Source organism: Meles meles, chromosome 4, assembly GCF_922984935.1.
Source record: "Meles meles chromosome 4, mMelMel3.1 paternal haplotype, whole genome shotgun sequence".
Taxonomy (NCBI): domain Eukaryota; kingdom Metazoa; phylum Chordata; class Mammalia; order Carnivora; family Mustelidae; genus Meles; species Meles meles.
The window spans coordinates 13,884,678-13,904,982 of NC_060069.1; the positions used below are offsets into that span (position 1 = coordinate 13,884,678).

At 39.7% G+C, this 20,305-nt stretch overlaps 1 protein-coding gene across 9 annotated transcripts in view; it reads right to left on the reverse strand.

Annotated features, from left to right (window-relative positions):
• SATB1 (SATB homeobox 1) overlaps positions 1-20,305 on the reverse strand; it is a 99,110-nt gene that overhangs the window by 69,737 nt on the left and 9,068 nt on the right. For 4 of the 9 annotated variants that reach the window (XM_046001720.1, XM_046001722.1, XM_046001723.1 and 1 more), the window contains exons 2-4: positions 5,203-5,437; positions 1,312-1,488; positions 413-539 (exon numbers count right to left, since the gene is read on the reverse strand). In XM_046001720.1, the coding sequence (XP_045857676.1) occupies positions 413-539; positions 1,312-1,488; positions 5,203-5,413 (515 nt within the window). In that variant the 5' untranslated portion in view covers positions 5,414-5,437. Of the gene's footprint in view, positions 1-412; positions 540-1,311; positions 1,489-5,202; positions 5,438-6,676; positions 6,717-8,143; positions 9,910-20,305 lie in introns of those variants that run through there. The other 5 variants (XM_046001724.1, XM_046001718.1, XM_046001725.1 and 2 more) reach the window with 3 other exon arrangements.

Here is a 20,305-nt window from a genome sequence, read left to right on the forward strand (position 1 = left end):
AATAAGATCGCAGCAATAGTGAATAAGGCATTCTTTCACAAAATGTACACAGATGGCACTGTTCATGATATGCAAAAATATTTTTCTCTTAAGTAAACTTTATGTAAAATGCCTTCTTGTAATGCATCATTTAATTGACTAAATATAAAAAGTCTTGTCTCTTGATATCCTGCACAAAACCTACAAATTTGGCGGGGGTGGGGCGGTAAGGGAGCGGGGTTGCGGGAGAGGCTGCCTTTAAATATACATTGAAGTTAGTAAAATTAAGCAGAAGGGATAAAGTAATGAAATCAGTTTGCATTAACCTTTCTGAAACACAAAGTAAATAAAAATCAAAGGCTGACCAGAGATGCTTTATTTCAAAAGATCAGGCACATTGAACGTTCTGCCTAGAACCGCCGTCCCGACTCACCTGTGTAACTGAATTTTCAATGTGACCACATGATACACGTCTTGAAGCATATCTGCTACCGTAGCATCAGGGGCATCTGTCACATAAGACAGTGGAACTGGATTCCACTTTCCAACCTGGATTAGCCCTATTCCAGATAAAGAGAGTATGTCACTAAATATTTTACCTTTCAGATAATATTTCAAGGAGAAGGTGGTGGTGGTGGTGTTTTTCATGGCCCCCACCACAAGCAATATTGTTATTTCTGTTTGAATGATTCCCTTCCCTTTAAAAGGCAGGTCAATGAAAATATTCACAGCTTAGCTTTCCAAATTGTGAAATTATGTAAATGACTGTAGGGTTGTTTATTATTTTGGAAATAAAACCCCATCAATAAAACCCATGCATAGGCCACATTTTCCTAACTTACAGGAAGTTCTAATAAGACATAGCTGAACCAGTTCTAAATGGCTTTACGATTTAGATAAGATTCTCTATTGCAATGGGAATCAGCATTGAAAAATACTTTACAGCCCATAAAACCATCAGAAACAGAATAAAAGAAACAGAACTAGATATTCAGTCATAAATGCAAATTGACTCTCAACAGTCCATCTGCTCAAATACGCTCCTCACTTCCTTGTGGGTCCTCAGTGGAGCAGATTATTAAGGTCAATAAGCATACTAATGATTCAGCCGAAGTAATTTAAAAAAAAAAATCCACCTCGACATTCCACACGAGCAAAATGTGTGTTAACTAAACCAAACTGAATTAAGCCAATTTTTTAAACCCACAGTCTATAAGGAACCAATGTAACACACAGGCTACAGTTCTTTGAATAAAAATATTCAGGGCTTTCTCTGCAAAGTAAACAAAGGATGCCAAGCAATTTTTCCAACCCCACGTATGCATTATTTACCTTTGGCCTGGGCAGCAGAGCTATGCGAATAACCCAGAGACAGCAATGCCATTTCGATCAGCTGGTTGAAAAGCATATCCTTTCTCACCAACACAAATTCCGCATGCTCCTCCTTGCAATCATATTCAATGGCGTTTTCATAATGTTCCACCACGCAGAAAACTGGTAGCATGGTTCCTATCAAAAGAGACGGAGAAAAAGAGACACAAACCAACAATCTTCAGAAATGCAATCTGGGGGGAGGAAAAACTCAACCATGAAAATAAATCTTCCCAACAGGGAGAGAAGGGGAGACTGTGTTTCCAAGGCAGACAGGGTATAGAAATATAAGCACGCACACACAAATACATACACACTCTTTTATTGTTTAAAGTTGGAAGAGGGGTAGTTAAATAGGACGTGAACTTGGTCCTAAGACAACCTGGGCTTTGCTTGAATATTAGCAGTGCATTTTCCAAAATCAATCAATGCAGAATTACCTTTTTGATCAAAATAATAATGCTGACGAGAGAGAAGTGTCTTGTCTGATCTGCTGTGAGTGGTATACAGGGTGCAAATGTAACTCACTATAGTTGTCTTCCGAAGAACCCACCTTCATGCTTCCTACATGCTTTTGTTAACATTAAACTTCTCCTGTTTGTGTCCAAATTCTCTCTGACTCTAACATTTTTAGCATTTTCTTCCTTTGTGAAGATCTTTCCTTAACAGTTCCATTAAAAAAAACACCAAACTGATGTCCAAAATATATGATTTCAATATGTGCACAACGTAAATAAATAAGATTTACTTATTAGCCACTCATTTAATCCACCTAACTAAAAAGATATCACAGCAACCCCAGGTCTTGAAAATGAACAATCTTTGTTGCATGTTATGAAAGAGAGAAAAGGAAAGTGGCCTCCGAATGACATATTAGGATAAAGGAATCTGCATAGATCTGATGTGTTCTCTCTTTATTTACTTCAATCCAGTGTAATAACTCAGTAGCCAGATGATTAATAAGCACAGGCCACACCACCACCATCAGAAAAGAGGCTTCTAGAAACTGAAATCACAGAATGCTGTAGTACTCAAGGTGTTCATGCAGCGCACTGTCAGACTTCCAGGGATATGCGGAAAAGGGTTAAAAGCAGATGCATCTGAACTGTACTGTGGCAAACTGCCAGGAGGGTAGCATCTTTAGCATAAATGATGACAAGGGTTACTTTAACAGGGCACCCAGGATCCCCAATTAGTCCTATAACATTAATGCCTCTATAAGGCTCTGCCCTCTGGACTCACAGAATCCTACCAACTTCTAGAGATTTCTAGTGCATACCAACCCGAGCTCAAAATCAGGATTTCCTCCTGACACCAGGGATGCCCTTTAAAAAGGCTCTATTTTCTTGTTTATGCTGAACAAAAGCCGGCAGTAAAGCAGCTACATTTTTTTACATGTGCACCTTCACCAAAGCCTTAGTGAACTGATCACTAGAGATTCTAGCTCTGACAAATAAACCCCTTTAGGTTTACTTAGAAAAGCTCACAAACTCATTCGGAGGTACCCAACAGGCTAGGCATGAAAAACAAGCCGCAGAGCTTGCCAATATTCTTGTCATTCATTCATCTGTTTTATACCAGAGAGAGATCCTGTCAGGGATCAGAAGAAGACTTGGGAAGACCACAGCAAAAATAGCAACAAGCAAACTGGTGATTTCTTCCTTGGCGTGAAGGTACTTTGGCAAAATTTCCTAAACAAATAAACAAAAACACCCAACCTCTTTTTCTTAAGTGGGGCTTTCTCATCTCAGCCACAATTTTTATCTAGCACCTGTCAAACAGAAACCATGCTCATGAAAAATAAGATTAAACACACACACACACACACACACACACACACACAATCACCACTACCAAAAAGCTTTAGTAATTTCATTGTTTGAAGCAAGCTGAGAACCTTCTACAATTAAACTATATTTTTAAAGTAAGTCACTAAGAAAGCAATGTTTAAAAAAAAAAATTCAGCAGGAAGTGAAATTACTGTACTTTGGTTTCTCCTCCCCCTGTTCTGATGGCTTCAAAGAGTTGGGTTAGTACAACAAAAACATATGCATTGATTTTTCCTCTTGCAGAATGATACATACGTGGTCTACTATATGCTCCCTAGACCTATGAAAATAACTATAGGTTTTGCAAACTGTTGAAACATACTGGATTTACTTTGGACTCTATTTAGAGATAGCCTATAGATAATTAAGGCGGCTATTGATAAAGTGACAAGAGAATCATTTCACGACAAATCTAGCTGCTAAGCCTTCTAGCAAACTTGTCACCCTTGCCTTCCTGATCCTGCGAGTAATGCTGAACAGGAGCCTTCTCTGAACTGATTATTTGTGCCAGTGTTTGGCGAGACTTCCAACTACAGCAACTTCATAACCTTCCAGCATGAAAAGGGGAGTGCACTGGTCACTGCTGAATGCTAAAAATAGCACATGATTTAAACCTGGAGGCAGTCTTAGAAGCTTTTGCTGAAGGTTTATGAGCCTGTGTAAACAGCACGTCTGCCATAAGGAGCAGTGAAGTCTGTAGAATCCTTGTCTAAAACTGTCCTGGCATTAAAGTTTGCTGTGCAAATATCACATAATACCAGAGACAGCTGAAATCTCCTATTTAGGAATTTATGGAACTTATATGTTTGCAGGCGTCAGAAAGTCTTTTTTATAGAGCCCCAGTGCTTCACAGTACAATATTAATGCACTCAGTTTGAAAAGCTGTAATAAATTATATTTTTAATGCTCTTACCCTGGCTTTCTTAAGATGCATACATTCTTGGCAAACAATCAATAAATAGGGTAATCATGAGTAGAGGCCAAAGAATTTGCTGAAGTGCTGTTTTTCCATTTTTAATAGATAAAGATCTAACAATACGGACTGCTGTGTCTGTTCATTTCAGGATCAATATATTCTTTGTTTTCGCCAAACCAAGAAAAAAATAAATGATTGTATGATAAATGTTATGCATCAAACACAATGAAATTCCTCTGCCTTCTAACTTTATCTACTTAATATTCTTGGTTGCTAAAAGACAGCATTTTTATCCTTCACTTAGCGAATGTAAGAAAAAATCTGAATCCCAAACACAGTTATTCAGAGACAAAATAAAGAACATTATGAGACACACACGTTATTACCCAGCATAGGCACTGATCTACATAAATAGCAGGGCTGAACACAGTCAAAGGTGTTAAACTTCATCAATTTAATATAAAATGGGTAGAAAGGAGTCACACAGTTACTATCTTTCTTTTATAAACTTGCCTAAGTCTGCCCTTCCTTTATCAAAAAATACTCAACCATAGCAAAAATCAAAAACTAGAATCATCAGGTTTTTTACTGCTAAATAATAAATTTACTCTTAAGGAAACAAGCCACACAAAAAATGACATCACAAAACTTTTACATCATATCACATAAGATTCCCATTATGTCTGAAAATGACTTACAGCTAGCTAGTAACCCTCCTCAAAAACCTAAGGCAGTCCTCAATCTAAGTGCCTTATTCTTAATCCGGGTTAGTTTAAGCAACAACCACCTACATATCCTCTACTACAATAACACCTTATCAATGGAAGCCTTGTATAATGAAGGCCATTACATTTAACTCAGTCCTTCTCATCCAAACATCCAATGATTCCACTCTATAGCAGGGCAAGGTGTTCCAGTCAAGCACAGAGCCTACACTTTCCAAACATGACTGACACGGCAGCGTGGAATTAACTAACTTCATATCAGCAAGAGAATCAAGGAAAAGAACATACAAAGACATGTTCTGCCTCTCCACCCCCACACAAAGTGGCCTTGAGTAGACACAAGGGCTTGTAGCTTTCCAGGATTTGGCTTGAAAGTATTTACCTTTCCTAAGGTTCGTTTTCATCAGATGGCCCGAGTGTTTTAAAGGCACTCCCTGCATTTTTGCACCTGTACTCCCAAGCCTTCCTCTTCCTAGCGGGCTCCCGTTCTGCTCCAGGCGGGCGATCTTGGCTGGTGGACCCTTCGGATCGCTCACATTGTTAGACATTTCTGAATGTTCTTTCCCCTGAGTTGCCTCGTTCAAATGATCCATACTCAGTTACCCTCTAAAGATCACCTGCCAGAATTTAAAAAGAAGACATGTTATAATTGGTTGGGGGGGGGGTCCTCTCTCTCTCCCCTCACCCTTTCTCTATATATTATATATGATACACCAAGTAAATATTTTATCCCTAGCTATTTCTCTCCACAAATATAATACACTTGTAAAATTGCTTAACTAGGTAAATAATATACTGCAGATGTTACTATGTTTTCAGATAACAGTATTATATTTCCATTCAAGTTAACAGAATAATTTGTGGAAACTGTAGCTACACATACTAGAATAAAAAGGTAGTTTGTCACCTACCAACAAAACTAAGTTGGCGGAAATGGGCTTACTTTAAGAACAAGAATTACCACAAGTATAGCTAAAAAGAAAACAACATTATTTATGTAGTCCCAATTTTTAAAAATCAGAAACACATTACAGAACACAATAGTAACACTTTAATCAAGAATAAGATTATCACAGTCCAAAATATTAATTAAATCTGATGTACATGTTTACATTTTTACATAGTTTAATTTTTATGAAGAAATAGATATATATCTATATATACTACCTCCAAACAAAGTAGCAAATATCTGCTTTTTAAACTCCTCATTGGCTTTACAAGTCAATCCACAGAAAGTTTTCTACTGCTTAAGTTTTAAGAATTACGTGACCTGTTAAAGATCTAGTCAAGTCCTGGCTCAAACATGTGATTGGATCACATCATCCTTAAGAAAATGGAAAGAAATGGAGGATTTCTTCAAATACCCCAGGTGCTGAAGCATTACAACTTATGTGTTTTAGTGTTAATATTTAGGTGTCCCTTAGTAATAGAATGCTGTTAACAATTTAAATAGCAAAAAACTTGAAAATACTGTGTGATATACATACTAGATTGAAGTGCCAAATTCACTTTTTTTTTTTTAAAATCTTGATGATTTTGGTAAAACACAGTCATTAGCATTTAAAAATAATCTTGGTATGCAATGAAGTCAACATCTTAATTGACTTCAGAAAAAAACATAGCAGATAATTGTTTTCAGTTATATTATACACTGGACATCAATTTTCATACTGTGTATAACAAAGCAATTAGTACAATATCAAAGTCACTTCTAAAATGCAGTTTTAATTGAACTAATAAGAACAGGTTTAGCAGACTTATTTTATAAACTTTCATAGTACTTTAAGTATGGAACTCACCAATACTAAGGGAGAGGGGATCATATTTAGGAAAGCCAAAGAAAGTATAATAATTACCACTTTCCTCCAGCTGTCTGGTAATTCAACATATCTTGTACTTTTAAAAAAAAAAAAAATTATTGTACCAAAGAAGCTATTGAGATCTGTGTTTGTTGAAAGCCAGCTTGTATTAGCATGGCCTTTCTGTAAGCATTTTTTCCCTCTTTAACCATTGATTACTTTGTCTATTATAATCAAGAAAAGTGATTGGGGGTGGGGGGAGAATGGTAATCTGTAGGTTTAAAAGCAACCTTAAGAATGCCAAATAAAGAACTATAAAGTTTGAGAAATAATAGCTATTTATCCTTGTACTCTAGGGTGGCACGCTGAGAACTAAAGGTTTACCGTTGATCGAGGTCCCATCTGTTTTTGGTTATGAGGTTCATTAACAATAAATGTGCCTCTTTTAACCACTTTTTATCAAGATTACTCTTTTCCATTATATTAAACTACAGTCTAAAGCCAAAATTAGAGAGCGGTGATTATTAACTTATTCAAAACACTGCTTCTAATGTTTCATGTGGATTATAATACAGAGCTGCTTTTTCTGAAATTGGTTGCCTTACCCTAGAGCAGAAGATGAATTTTAAAACATATGATTTGAAAAGAAAATACTTAACCCGTGGGGCAATTTGAGAAAAAAGGGGGGGGTAGACAACAGCATCAAAGTTAATGCTACAAAACATATTAAGTAGTCATGAGGCTTAACAGCATTATAAGCTGTACAGCAAATGAAAGTGATAGATTATAATTTAGTTAATGTATTGACAATCAAAACATCATATAGGTCATGCAAAATTATCCTTCCAACACCCACCTATAAGAGTCTATTAAACACTCAGTCATCTTGTAAAAAGCTTTACATTATAAAGCAAAATTACATGCACATAAAACACCCAATTTACTCATTTAAACTCTATGCCCAAGGCTAAAGTTCACTAAACCTCAGTTTGGTATTGGAAAGAGCAGCCTGCAAGGGGCCTGCTGGACTGAGTACGGGAACTAACTACGGTCTCAACAGATGCCAGGCTGAAGAGTTTCTTTTGAGTTACACATTTTAAAACGCATTTTAGTGTAACGTCTGGTTGTCACACTGAATGCAGGCTACTTTCTCAAAATCCCATTTCCCTGTCCATAAACCAAGTCTATCTTTGATAATTATTGAATAAAACAGTGAACTCAGATACAGCTATTATTTCCTCCAAAAAGAAAAAGAAAAACACGAAATTCCGGTTTCGATAACCTATTTTTTGCAATGTGGGATCTTTTTCAACGAGTTCCTTGCTGGATGGCCTCATTTACCCCCAAAGAACCCCATAATCACATTTTAAGATATTGTGCCCTTATCCATTCCATATGGCCGGCACGATCCAGGCCAAGCTTTCACTGTGACCTTTTAAAGAGACAAAGAAGCAAAGTACTATCTAGAAACAGAAACACTGCAGTTTTACTGAGTGAAATTAGCAAAACCGACCTGAAACTCACCACTTCAAAACTTGACAGCATATAAATAACAAAAACAAAGGAGATTTCCTTTGCAGCCCGGGTTCTTGAAGAGAAGTTCAAGACTGATGTTTTCTATGTCCTTTTTTTTTTTTTAATTAAAAAAAAAAAAAAAAAAGGCAGCAGACCTGAAGGCGACTTCCCCTGAAATTGTATTATTTTCTCTTCCCCTACCCCCGCCCCCCTAAGCGGGGGAAGGGCATAAATAAACGTCTAGAAGAGTAGCCATGGGAGAGGGGGTTAAAAAAAAAAAATTCACAATTCGAAAAACAACATATATGGTTTGTAAAATGTCTAACCTCAGAGAACCGGGTTTTCGATGGGGGAGGAGGGGAGAGTGGGAAGTAGGGAGGAGGGAGAAGATAAAATTGATCTGACAAGTGATTCGTTGGGGGTAAAATCGTAAAAACAAAGCAAAACCCGTTATGAGCTGTACACTGTGGTGGTGCTGGGGAGGCGAGGTGGTGACTGAGGATTCTCTTAAAAAGAAAAAAAAAAAAAAATCACTGCGGACAAGGTCTCCAGAAAGGAAAAAAAAGGTCCCCTCGCTCCCTCCCTCCCTCCTGCTCGCTCGGGTTCTTCGGTGTGAGGACAGAAAGTCTACTTCTGGCTGTCACTTGCAATATTATTCTCCAATAACCCCGGAGAACGCAGAGAGGGGAAGGCCACCTCGCCTCCTTCCAATCGCCCCCCACCCCCTCCCCAACAATTGCGACTAATTATTAACAAACCTTAAACTTTCTTCCCACAGCCTCGCAACCCCAACGAGGGCATCTACCGGGGGACAGCGAGGGTGGGGGGCAGAAGGTCGCGGAAAGAGCCCCGGAAAGGCACTGAAATGCCACTTTTGATTCGGCCCTCGCTTATAGCAGCCCCGAGGACCCTCTCCCAGCCCATTGACGCGGGGCTGCGAGCGCCTGGGGAGCCGAGTGAGTAGGGAGAGAGAAAGAGGGTCTGGGGGGAGGGCGAGGGAATCAGAAGGCACCCCCAGCCACCTCCACCGCCTCAGCAGCAACAAACTCCCCGCCCCCTCCCCCCAAAAAGTCGCCAAGCTCTCACTCAGCCAGAGTCCGAGGTAAACAACGAGCACCACAATGGCACTAGGACTTGGGGGGGAAAGAAACCCAGAAACCCCAACAAAACTGATGAGGAGTTTCCCGAAATGCAAGAGGGGGCGGGAAGCGTCCTCTGGAGTCGCCCCGGCTTTATGCTCGGTCCCCGGGCTGGGCTAGAGGGCGGCTGTTGCTGTTGTTGTGACGAGGCCGGTTGTTGCTGGGTGGCACAGGGAGAGGTGTGTGTGTGTGTTTGTGTGTGTGTGCGTGCGTGTGAGCGCGAGTCCCCGGACGGGGCTGCTTCTCTCTCTCTCTCTCCCTCGCTCGCTCTCGCTCGCTCTCCCCCGCGCTGCCGTCTCTGCCCCCATTAAATTATTAGTTGACTCATCCCGGCCGCTGTCGCCGCCGCCGCCGTGCCCAGCTCGGCTCCGCGCGTCCGCCCGGGCTGCAGCCCTCTACGCCGCTGTTCCTGCTGCTGCTGCTGCTGCTGCTGCCGCCGCCGCCGCTGTGGCTGCCTCTTCTTCCTCCTCCTCATTTTAATACAAAATCACCCCGCTCGCAGCCCCAGCCCCGAGCACGCAGCCTCCTCCCGGCCGCCCGCCGCCGCCCCGAGCCCTTCCCCAGCGGGGCCGGCTCATCCGCCGCGTCCGGGGAGCGGGAGCGAGCGAGAAAGTGGCGGCGGCGGCGGCGGAGGAGGAGGGGGGAGGGAGAGGAGGAGGAAGGGGGTGCGGAGCGGAGGAGGAAGGCGGCGGGGGGGGGGGGCAGGGTGCAAGGAGAAGGCGGAATAGGGATGGGGATTAAAACCCGGGCTGGAGGGCCGGGATTGGGGGAGGGGGCGGGGGCGGCGAGTTAAAAAGCAGAAAGACAAGTAACTAGTGAATGAGTGAGGGAAGGGGTGGGGGGGAGCGCACGATTTCCGGCCCCGGGCGCGCAAGAATTTGTAATGAGCTTGATTAGAGTGAGGCGGCCCGACATTTATTACACACAATACCGAGAATAACAGGGCGCCGCGCGAGGGGCAGCGCCGGCCGCCGCCAGGCGCGCCGGGGAGGGCGCGGAGGGGAGGGGAGAGGGGGCTTCCCTGGCAGCGGCCGCCTCGGCGGGGAGGGGAGCGCGCGGCGCGCGGGCGGCTGGGGCAGGTGTGCGAGAGTGAGCGGGGCGGGCGGAGGGGCGCGACTGGCGGGGGGCGGGGGGGTGGAGAAAGTGCCACGGAGGAGGGGGCGAGGGCCGGGGGGGAAACTAACCAACCACCCACGCGCGCAAAAGCCACAGAAAGGAGTATGTCGGGAGCGTCGCGGGCGGGCACCCGAGGGACAGGCCAGGCAGGGAGGGCGCCCTGGCCCCGCGGGAGACGGGCCCGGGCGTGCAGGTGACAGGCACGGAGTACTGAGGTAGGGGGACTTCAGGAAGTGGCTGAAGGGGACAATCGGGAGGTAGATCTCTACGGAGAAGAGCGGAGGGTACAGAAACCATTACGCAGGAATAAAGGCCGGGGGCCCTGAAAAGCTCTCGTGAATGTTTATCCTCAAAGGACGTGGAATCCCAAACTATTAAGAGCCGACGTTAAAAAAAGATAAGAGCTTTCTGTATCTAATCAGTTCAAAACTCTCTCACTTCTGAGCCATAGAACACGTTGGAGGAAGAAATACGTGGCCCATAGTGGCCAAGTCAAATAAAATTTGGGTCATTTGAAAGAGATGTAACTTGTTATCACAAAGGAGAAGACGCCACCATTCCTAAATTAATTTATACCGGGTGAAAGAAAAGTTTGGGTTGGTTAATGCATCTGTCGTAGCAATAAATGCTTCTGTAATCTAGGGTAAGTTACCCAGTTAGATTAATGGTCATTAGCACAGAAGTATGATCCTCTTATTTAGATAATCTATTACATACAGTTCCACTCAAAGGGAAGAACATTACAATCTCATTCACAACAGAGATGCAGCGTTTACCGCCTGGGTTTCAATACTAACATCTTAGAACCCTGAAGGCAGTTAATCATTAAACAAAAACAAAAATGTTGTAAGAATTATTTTTCAGAATACACTAGTAGGGAAAAGAGAAAAATCAGTCAGATAAACATTTTGTTACACATAAAAAAGCAACAAGTTAGCACAAGTACAGAGATAAGAGGGAAATATGCAAATTAAGCTCTTTAAAGCTACCAATACAGTCTTAGAGACACTGTTTACATTAGAAATCTAAGAAAAGCAGAAGGTAAAGCAGGAGATAAAGTATAGGAAATAATGGCCTCCCGGGGAGAACAAGTTTGGGAGAAACACAATGAAAATATATCACTCTAATGGCACCCAAGTTTCACCCACAAACCGGAAAGGTTAGTCAAAATCGAGGAAGGCAACCGTGAATCTTGGCACATGTAAACCCAAGCCTTGAGCAAAAGGAAGAACATGTGATAATAAAACAAAACACAACATCAAAAACAAGAAAATATAAGGCAATCTTAACCAAAAAGCCCAAATGATACCACATTTTAAAAAGCTGAAACGTGGGGAAATATGGAGGATTTTTTAATTGAAGTATAAGAAAGAGAAATCAATAAAGAAAAATACAAACATGGCAAAAATGTAGCAGGGTGTCCAAATTGGTATTGTGGTTGGAAGTACTTAAGCTTCTTTTAGGAAGATATTTGATATTTAAAAGAAAAACATAGATAGCCAGTTATCATCAATAATCTCTATGGCAATGATTTTTGCAATGATATGTTAAATTAGGAATTTCCAAGATGTATATATTAAGAGTTGCTTCAGACTGGTGATGCCTGCCATGTTTGCCTGAAACCTGCTTGGTTTTCAGCAGGAACAGTGCATTCTAGTATCACGCTGTGCAAATTTACAAATAGTAGCATTAGAAAATAGTATTTTTAGAAAATAGAAAAACTATAGTAGACTACAAAACAAAATTTATCCATGCAACTTAGGCTCAAGTGAAGTATTTAAAAAAAAAAGGAAAAAAGGGAATGAAAGTCACTGGATAATACAGAAATTGAGCAAAGACTAAAAAGGGCTACTGAATGTCAATTTTAAAACACAATGGAATAGAATATTGTAAATATATGTTTATCCTATCACTTACACAAATAATACAAGACAAATAGATCCTGATTACCTTAGTCTCCTAATGACTTGGCCAATACTGACATAACTAATGGGAATTAAAATAATAATTTTAAAAATTGAATAGCACCTTTCATCCAGGTATTACAAGCGAATTCTTAAACACAACCTCAGAATGTAATAAGGATGGACATGGCCTTGGAAAATGATAAAATAAATGATAGAGACTTCTAATGATGACTTTTATTATAAAGAATACCGATATAGTACAATTATGTACATATTCTCATACACACACACATATATATACTAATTTTCCATCAAGTACATTCTTTATTTCAGAACTATTTAAGAAATGACACAAGGAGGTTTATGTCCTCCAAGTGGTACATTACATTGATGAACTTATTTACTATATAGGATCTCTCTCTTTAGCACACTTGTTGTAACAAGTATGCTAAAGAGCATTGGCCAATGTAAACCCAGGTTAAAATAAATAAGAAAAAGGATAATTAGGAAAATACCACCCTCCTAGGCATATGTGAGGATAAACTATTATGCTGGAGGGGGAAAAACATCAATTTATTCTATATAGGCCTCTTATATTTGGCAATAAAGATACAAGCAAGTATAGAAAAAAAGTTAAACTTTATAAATCTAGCTATCAAAATAGAAAACCTCAGGAACATGAAATATTACAGGTCAAATACATGAACTATTTAACATGCGGATGGGCAATTAAAACAGAGTGCATCAATTTTTTATCACATGAGAAGGCATTCAAACTGGCTACACAAAGGTAGCAAAGATAAAATATTGTATAAGATACACAAGATTTTTTTTAATTTAATAATGAAAGGACTACTGCATATTTCAGATGGCACCGTATTAAGATAAATATGCAGGCAGATATCCGAAAGCATTAAAACACATTCAGAGTTCTGAATAGCATGTACATTTGTAATAAACAGAGAAAGCATTTAGAATTTGAGCGCTTTTAAGATATGGCAACTTCGCCAGTGACTGTGTTAGCAAAGCAATGCTTACCATCATAGCACTTTCTAAGGACATGTTTTGTTTTGTTTTTTCATCTTTTTAAATTCAAATACAGTTGGCTATCTCTCTACACTCTTAGAGCAGCACAATTTACGTAGCATATTGCTCTTTTTATCATGTCAACTCTTTGTTTTTTGGCTGTAGCTGCAGGTGGTGTTTTCCATATATGATTTCTGGGAATATGGTCTGTGTTGGCCATATAAGGATGTTTATTTGAGCCATATGTTTTGCTGTCATGTGTCTCATTTTGTCTGTCTGGAATGTCAGGACTGATTTCCACATCGTTTCTTGAATGGACCAAATACAAATTTGTAAGAACAGAGAGGAAAAAGCTGGGGCTGGAACTCAAACAACTTTGTCAAAACATATATTGGAGAGGAAATGCAATATCCTGTAAACATTTGCACCCTTCTTCTCACATCTTATCTGTGACTGACATCATCACAACTGCACAATTTAGGAGAGAATCTACTTGATGAAGTTCAGAAGTTTGCAGTATATACGGATGCATGAAGCTCAGTCAAACAGACCCCACATCCTTGGAGGTCACGGCATGGCGCATGTTAGCTGCCCCACTCTGAGATCCCTGGGTCCAGCCTTGAACGTGGGGAAGGGAAGGTGCTTTTCTTGCTTAGTGAATAAATGGAACTCTGATTAAGCTTTCTGACTAATCTCACAAGAAGATATTGCCCCCATTTCTCGTAGCCTCTTCCATTGCTCCTTTTTAACAGTCATCACAGTCTTAGTCAATTAACAACTTGGGTAGTTATTAGCTTAATATATGTTTCGCATACTAGACTATAAGCCCTTTGAGAGCACACTGTCTTGCTCACTATCATATTACCAGGAATTCATACACCGTCCTTGCAATATCTACACTACAAATAAATAAATGAGAGCAAAAAGCTGATGGGGTCACTTGCAACCAGCCTCCTCCACTAAATGCAATGATAATTCCTTTTAGAGCTTGAAGGAGTGAGGAGGCAGTAACCTGTGAGAAAGGTGGCTATAACATTTAAATTTGAATTCATTGAAATTAAATAAAATTTACAAGTTAGTGCCTTAGTCACAATTCATATGCTCAATAGCCTCATGTGGCTAGTGGCCATTGTGTTGGACAATGTAGATTACAGAATAGCTCCACCGCTGCAGAAATTTCTAGTGGACAGCACTTAGCTAGAGAACTTCTATAAAAGACACCTTAAGTAAATCCAGGACCTAGCCAGGAAGAGTCTTAGAGGTGCTGAATGGCTCTTAGACATTCTAATGATGTCCAAATTGAAATCAGTTTCCATTTTAGAATTAGCCCAGAGATCTGTAAAGTTGCATGGAATAAGGCTTGCGTGATGCCGCACACAAATTTAAGACAACTTTCTAGACATGTCTGTATTTGAAAGGGTCCTATTGTACATTTGGAATTATATGCATTTACCTCAAATGCTGCTTTCCATGAACATTTAAATAGCTCATAGGTGAAGTTAAAAACCACAGGGTCATTTCCCACCCTCATTCCCACCCCTGAATTAAATAAGCACAGTTGCCATTAGAAATGGCTCTTTCCGAAGCTTTAGTACCTACTCAAACTGGGGAGAGGGAGGGTTGTTCCAGATACCAAACAAACAATGGCGTACTGCAGAAAACAATAGCAAAAGGCTTGAATATGTTTCAGGGGAGATAAAAGAGAAATGGTAATAGACTTTAAATATGGGACTTAAGGTTTTCTGTTTTTGTTTTTTCCCTAATAAGTGAGGTTTCAGTTATAGCCAGACTGATAATGATCAAAAGTTATTTCCTGATTGCCTGGGGGTGGATGTAAATACCCACTGGTAGTTGTGATACGGCTTTAATAGGCAAGGGTCATTATTAAAACTGAGCAAAGAAAAGCCAATGTTGTAAGCTAGTTTGGGGAGTGACGAATAAGGGAAATGAACAGCCATTATAGATGGCTTCTAGAACGTGACAGGGTATCTGAGTCTTTTACCCAGAAATATATTTTTTAGCAAAAATTGAGCAGAATTTTTTGAAAGTTACCTTTCCTTCCTAGGTGTTGGTATGAATCATAGACTTGACAAGGCACGATGGTAGTGATCCCATCAAAACTGGTATCTCTATCTAGACTCGCATCCAAAATTGAGTAGGGACGGGAAGGCCTCCTGCCATTGCTGTTGATCTTCCAGTGTTGATATCACTACTGAAGTACTTAATGGTTTCAGGTTGCCATATCTTTCCCCCATTGCTTTTGGAGTGACCTTCCTCCCCCTTCTCACCTGGGGACCTCCCTTCTGCCATATCCTTTAATATGCAGCTTGATTGCACCTCTTCTGTCTGAATCCTTCTCCAGCTTTCAGTTACTTCCTTTGATGTTCCTTCACACTATCGGTCCTTCAGTGGGATAGTCTATATCTACCTGTCTGCTCCTCCGAACTGCAAGTCTGTAAGCATTCTGAGGGTATACTTATGTCTATATTCCTGGAGTCTCTCACACTGTCATCACAGGAAAAGGAATCCAAGAACCGTTCCTACGAGAGCGTGCAAGACAGATTCTTGCAATCTTAGAAAATAAAGCCAGGTGCCAGGATCAGAAGTTAGCTCAGTGGCTTCCCAAATTTTCTGCACATCGTCATGACCTGAGGAGCTCCTTCAACAATCCAGATGTCCAGGCTGCACCCCACTAAAAAGAAAAAATCAGAATGGCCGAGAGTGGGAGCCGGGCATTTAGCTGTTTAGAGCTCCCCAAGGTGATTCTCATGTAAGCCAGGTTTGACATCTACTGGATTAAGTTCATGTTTTGGAGACATGAAGTCAAATATACCTGCTAGGACATCTTCAAAGTGAGTTTTTTAACCCAGTCCTGGAGTCACTTGGAAAAGTTAAGGCTGTTCTAGGAACCAGCCCTTGTCCCCAATTTAAGGAATATATGTGCAGGCAAGCCACTTGTATCAAACAAACAAACAAAAAAAGGTGGCAGCAAGCTATTAGATCACTGATTTGGTGAAACAGGGAGGTGTGTGAGGAACCACGATAAATTAGCATTTGGGCACTTGCTTGAGATTTACTGAGGTGCCAGAAATCCTGTGCAGGTATATGATTTATCATTACAGACATAAGTGACTAACCACAAAATTACACATGGGAAGTAAAACTCTAAAACCAGTCTATTATTTACTGGAGCCAGAACCATCCTGGTTTCCTCTAAGTCTTTTTTCAACGTAGATGAGCACGAAGTTTTCTCCCTGAAAATTTCAACCTTGAGTAAGTTTCCCCTTGAACAGTTGAAAACTTCCACTTATTTCCAGGCTAAGTTTTGCACGTAAGCAGAACTGAAGTATTCACATTGTCTGGGCCAAGGAGCCAATGGCAGGGCATCACAGACCCCACAGCTGTGCGATACTATCCTGGAAGCTCAGGGGATTTTAATCCCAATGAAATCAAACAGCAACCATTCCTAATCAACCTTTAGCCAAGACAGATCAACCAAATCTTCTTAGGGATGTGAATGTTACTGCTAATCTTTCTTGGCTTAATTGGAGGGAGGAAGAGTTTGAAGTTACAACAGACCTGAATGTTTGTCCAGGTCCTCTCTGGGGAGTATCAGCCAAAGGCAGCACCCAAAACTGTACTGCAATCCCCACAGCCACAAGGCACTGGGCCGGGGTTGTCCATTGGGAAAGAAAGCCACCCCCAGCCACCCCTGCATCACACCCTGCACGATGATTAAATGCCACTATGATGCTTGAGATGTGCTGCAGCAAGGGAGAAGCTGAATAGAAAAACTAAAGTACCTTCTATTTGGGATGATGGAAAAGATCTGGAAGCAGAGTGTGGTGATGCCTGCACAACAGTGTGGTTGTAATTAATGTCCAGTAGAATATTTTATGTTATGTATCTTTTACTCCGATAAAAGAACTAAAAACAAAACCAAACAATAAAAAACTAAAGGAAAACAATCTTTCATATATTCCTAAAATTGGCAGATATATATTGTCATGAAAGTATCATGCCAAGCAGAAAAACAATGAGCTACAACATACCGTACAAACCTCTTCTCACCGCCAACCTTCCATTGCTTTGTCCTTAACCGCCAACAGCCACAGTCCAGTCTATGCTAGATAATTAATTCATATGATGAATACCTGACCCAAGGATAATTAACATGGATTGGTAATTAGAGACCAAGATCCCACCCAAAGTAGGTAATTTGATGGTCCCCTGATGCAAGAAAATGGTTCTCTTTTCAGATTTTATTCTATTCTATGGCATGTTAGCAAAAGCAGAGAAAGAAGCATAGACAAAAACAAACAAGTAAGAGTACTGTAAGTCCAAAAACTCTTTCTGGATATTTTCAAATGAGTGAAAATTAACTATACTCGTGAAATAGTAGACCCTCCCAATTAAACAGCATGTAAGAGTGTCAAACACTTGCCCACAGCACGGCCACAGATGCGCAGCAATGCTACAAATGTGGTCAATGTAATAATTTCTCAATTGTCTCTGGATAAAGACTTTAGATTCTATTTTTTTAAATAAATGAACAGAACTTTTTGGCTACAAAGAGCCCAAAAGGCTTTCAAATTTATCAGTCACATTCAAGCGACAGCAATTAGGATTATTTACCTAATGCAGTAATATCTAATATCATCTTTTTCCACACAATGTTGTCTGTATTCTGTTTCCTGTCATCTATTCTTACTGATTTTATATTAGGGATTTTTATATTAATGATGGAATTGTTAGTGTATTAGAAGTTCATGTATAAATTCGGTCTCACTGAATTCATACCTAACCCTTTGTGTTTTTCTGGTGGATGCATGCCTAAGGAATAGGAATGGTGAAGCCAAATTAAAATTATATATTTATTATGTGTAAAATCATAAACAAAATACTAAAAAAATTGCTGCACAGTACAGCTGTTGCTAGGGCATATCCAGTTACCTATTTTGTAGTTGCCTCTTTCTTAACTAGTCTATTTATTGTGGGATTTAATTCATTAGATAACTAACATGGACTATAAATACACATGCAAATTTCCAGCTGATATGAAGCAAAAAGTTGATAAATAATGCTACAGTATAACTTTAAAAACAGAACTAGTGAGCCTCGAGGCTATTTTTTAATCATTTATTTTTATTTATTCTGTAAAGACTATTTTCATTTGTATTGTTTTTTATATATATAAATACACTTGGGAGAGAAACAAACAGCATATTTATGAAAAATTTTGATGGGGACCAGCTTGTAACTGTTTTGAGACTGTACTGCTTTAAAGATGGACAATACCCACTGTTCTATTATTTCTACAACGGAAAAAAATGCCACAGATTCACATTATACTTAGTGAAAAGTAAACTTATCTCTTCATAGAAGCAATAAGGCTCTCAAAAATAAGTTTTTAGTTCACTTTGCACAAAGGGGTTTTGTCATTAAGAATTTACAATATTGCAAGCAAAGGCATCTTTATGGCTGGCATATGCCGCTATTTGGAATATAAACCAAATCTTGGGGCACTCTCAATAGGTTTGGGAAATCCAATTGTTTAGCCAACATCCAAGTATGAATAAACATATATCCAATATACATGTAGCATAACATTATATATGTTCACAGATAACATTTGTTCACCATAGAATACTACACATTTAACACTAGTCTACCACAGTTTTCACCAAAAATTCTTTAAAACCCAGAATTAGTATCACGCCTCTAAGAAAAATGACAGTGGGAAGAGTAGTGGAGAAAAGGCAAGGAACCAAGATTTGGGTCTTGCTTCTTCCTTTTTACAAGCCCACTGAGTGACCCTTCGTAAGTCTGGCAGAATCACGTTCTGTATCTATAAAGTGCTGGAAAAGAATCTGATCATCTTTAAGACCACATAAAAATTCTCTGCCCTCAAATACAATTAAAAAAAATCAAGTTCACTTTAAAGAGAACGTAAAGATATAAGGAAATTTCTCACACGCTACATTAGATGTTTATCTCTATGTAAGAGACAGGTGTCAAACAAACAAATAAGAAAAAAAAAAAAAAAACCACTAAGGCAAAGAGAAACTTTAACTCACCAGATTCCATCTGTTACATTTGAATTCATGCATAATTGATTATCCATGACTGGTAAGTTCTTTTCTCACTAGCCGACCACAGTTTTCTAAACATTAAGTATTAAATCACTACTAAAGTAGACCACATTTTAGAAACAGCAAGGGCAGAATAAGAATATTTTAAATGAAAAATTACATGCCGGTTAATAATAATACAGCTGACCTATGTTTAAGGGAGAGAAATTTTAATCATGTGCATATTAAATATTAATAGCCTATTCTGTTATTGTTATAATAAGGTTAAGTAGGCTTCTCCATGCTTAAGGAAAGAGGGAGAAATAGGAATGCATAATGTTGCAAAAAGATACAGAGACGGGAGACAGACATAAGGAAAATGTGTCAACAATAAACAAGAGGAAATGAGAAAGAAGGAAAAGATGAAGGTGGAAACTAATCTCTATGTGTCATTATGACTGCCAGAGTACTGGCAAAGAAGCAACATCCTTTTATTTCAATTTTAATCATTTCTGAATTTTAATACCCGGCTCCTTTTGTAATTCTCCTGGCATTCCCCATATGCCTCCATCCCAGCCAAAACACCAGTGTAAATTAAATGGCAGGAACCACACCACTGATGTAGCCTCCCCAAAGAACCTACCAGGTGACCAAAGCAAAAAAAAGGTATGTCTACCTTACATCCCTGAGGACCTCTAGCCAATTAACTGGCTGAATGTTCCTTACTTTCTTTAATTTTGAAAACAGGGATAGTGGTTAGGTAATCTACAGATAGAGAATCATTAAAAAAAATAAAGCAAGCCAGTAGTAATACAATAATCAGTGACCATCAGGGCCTGGAAAAATGAGTTTGCTCTCACTGGCACTAAGGAGCATCACATGATTATTTAATTACAGCTCTAATTTTTGTCT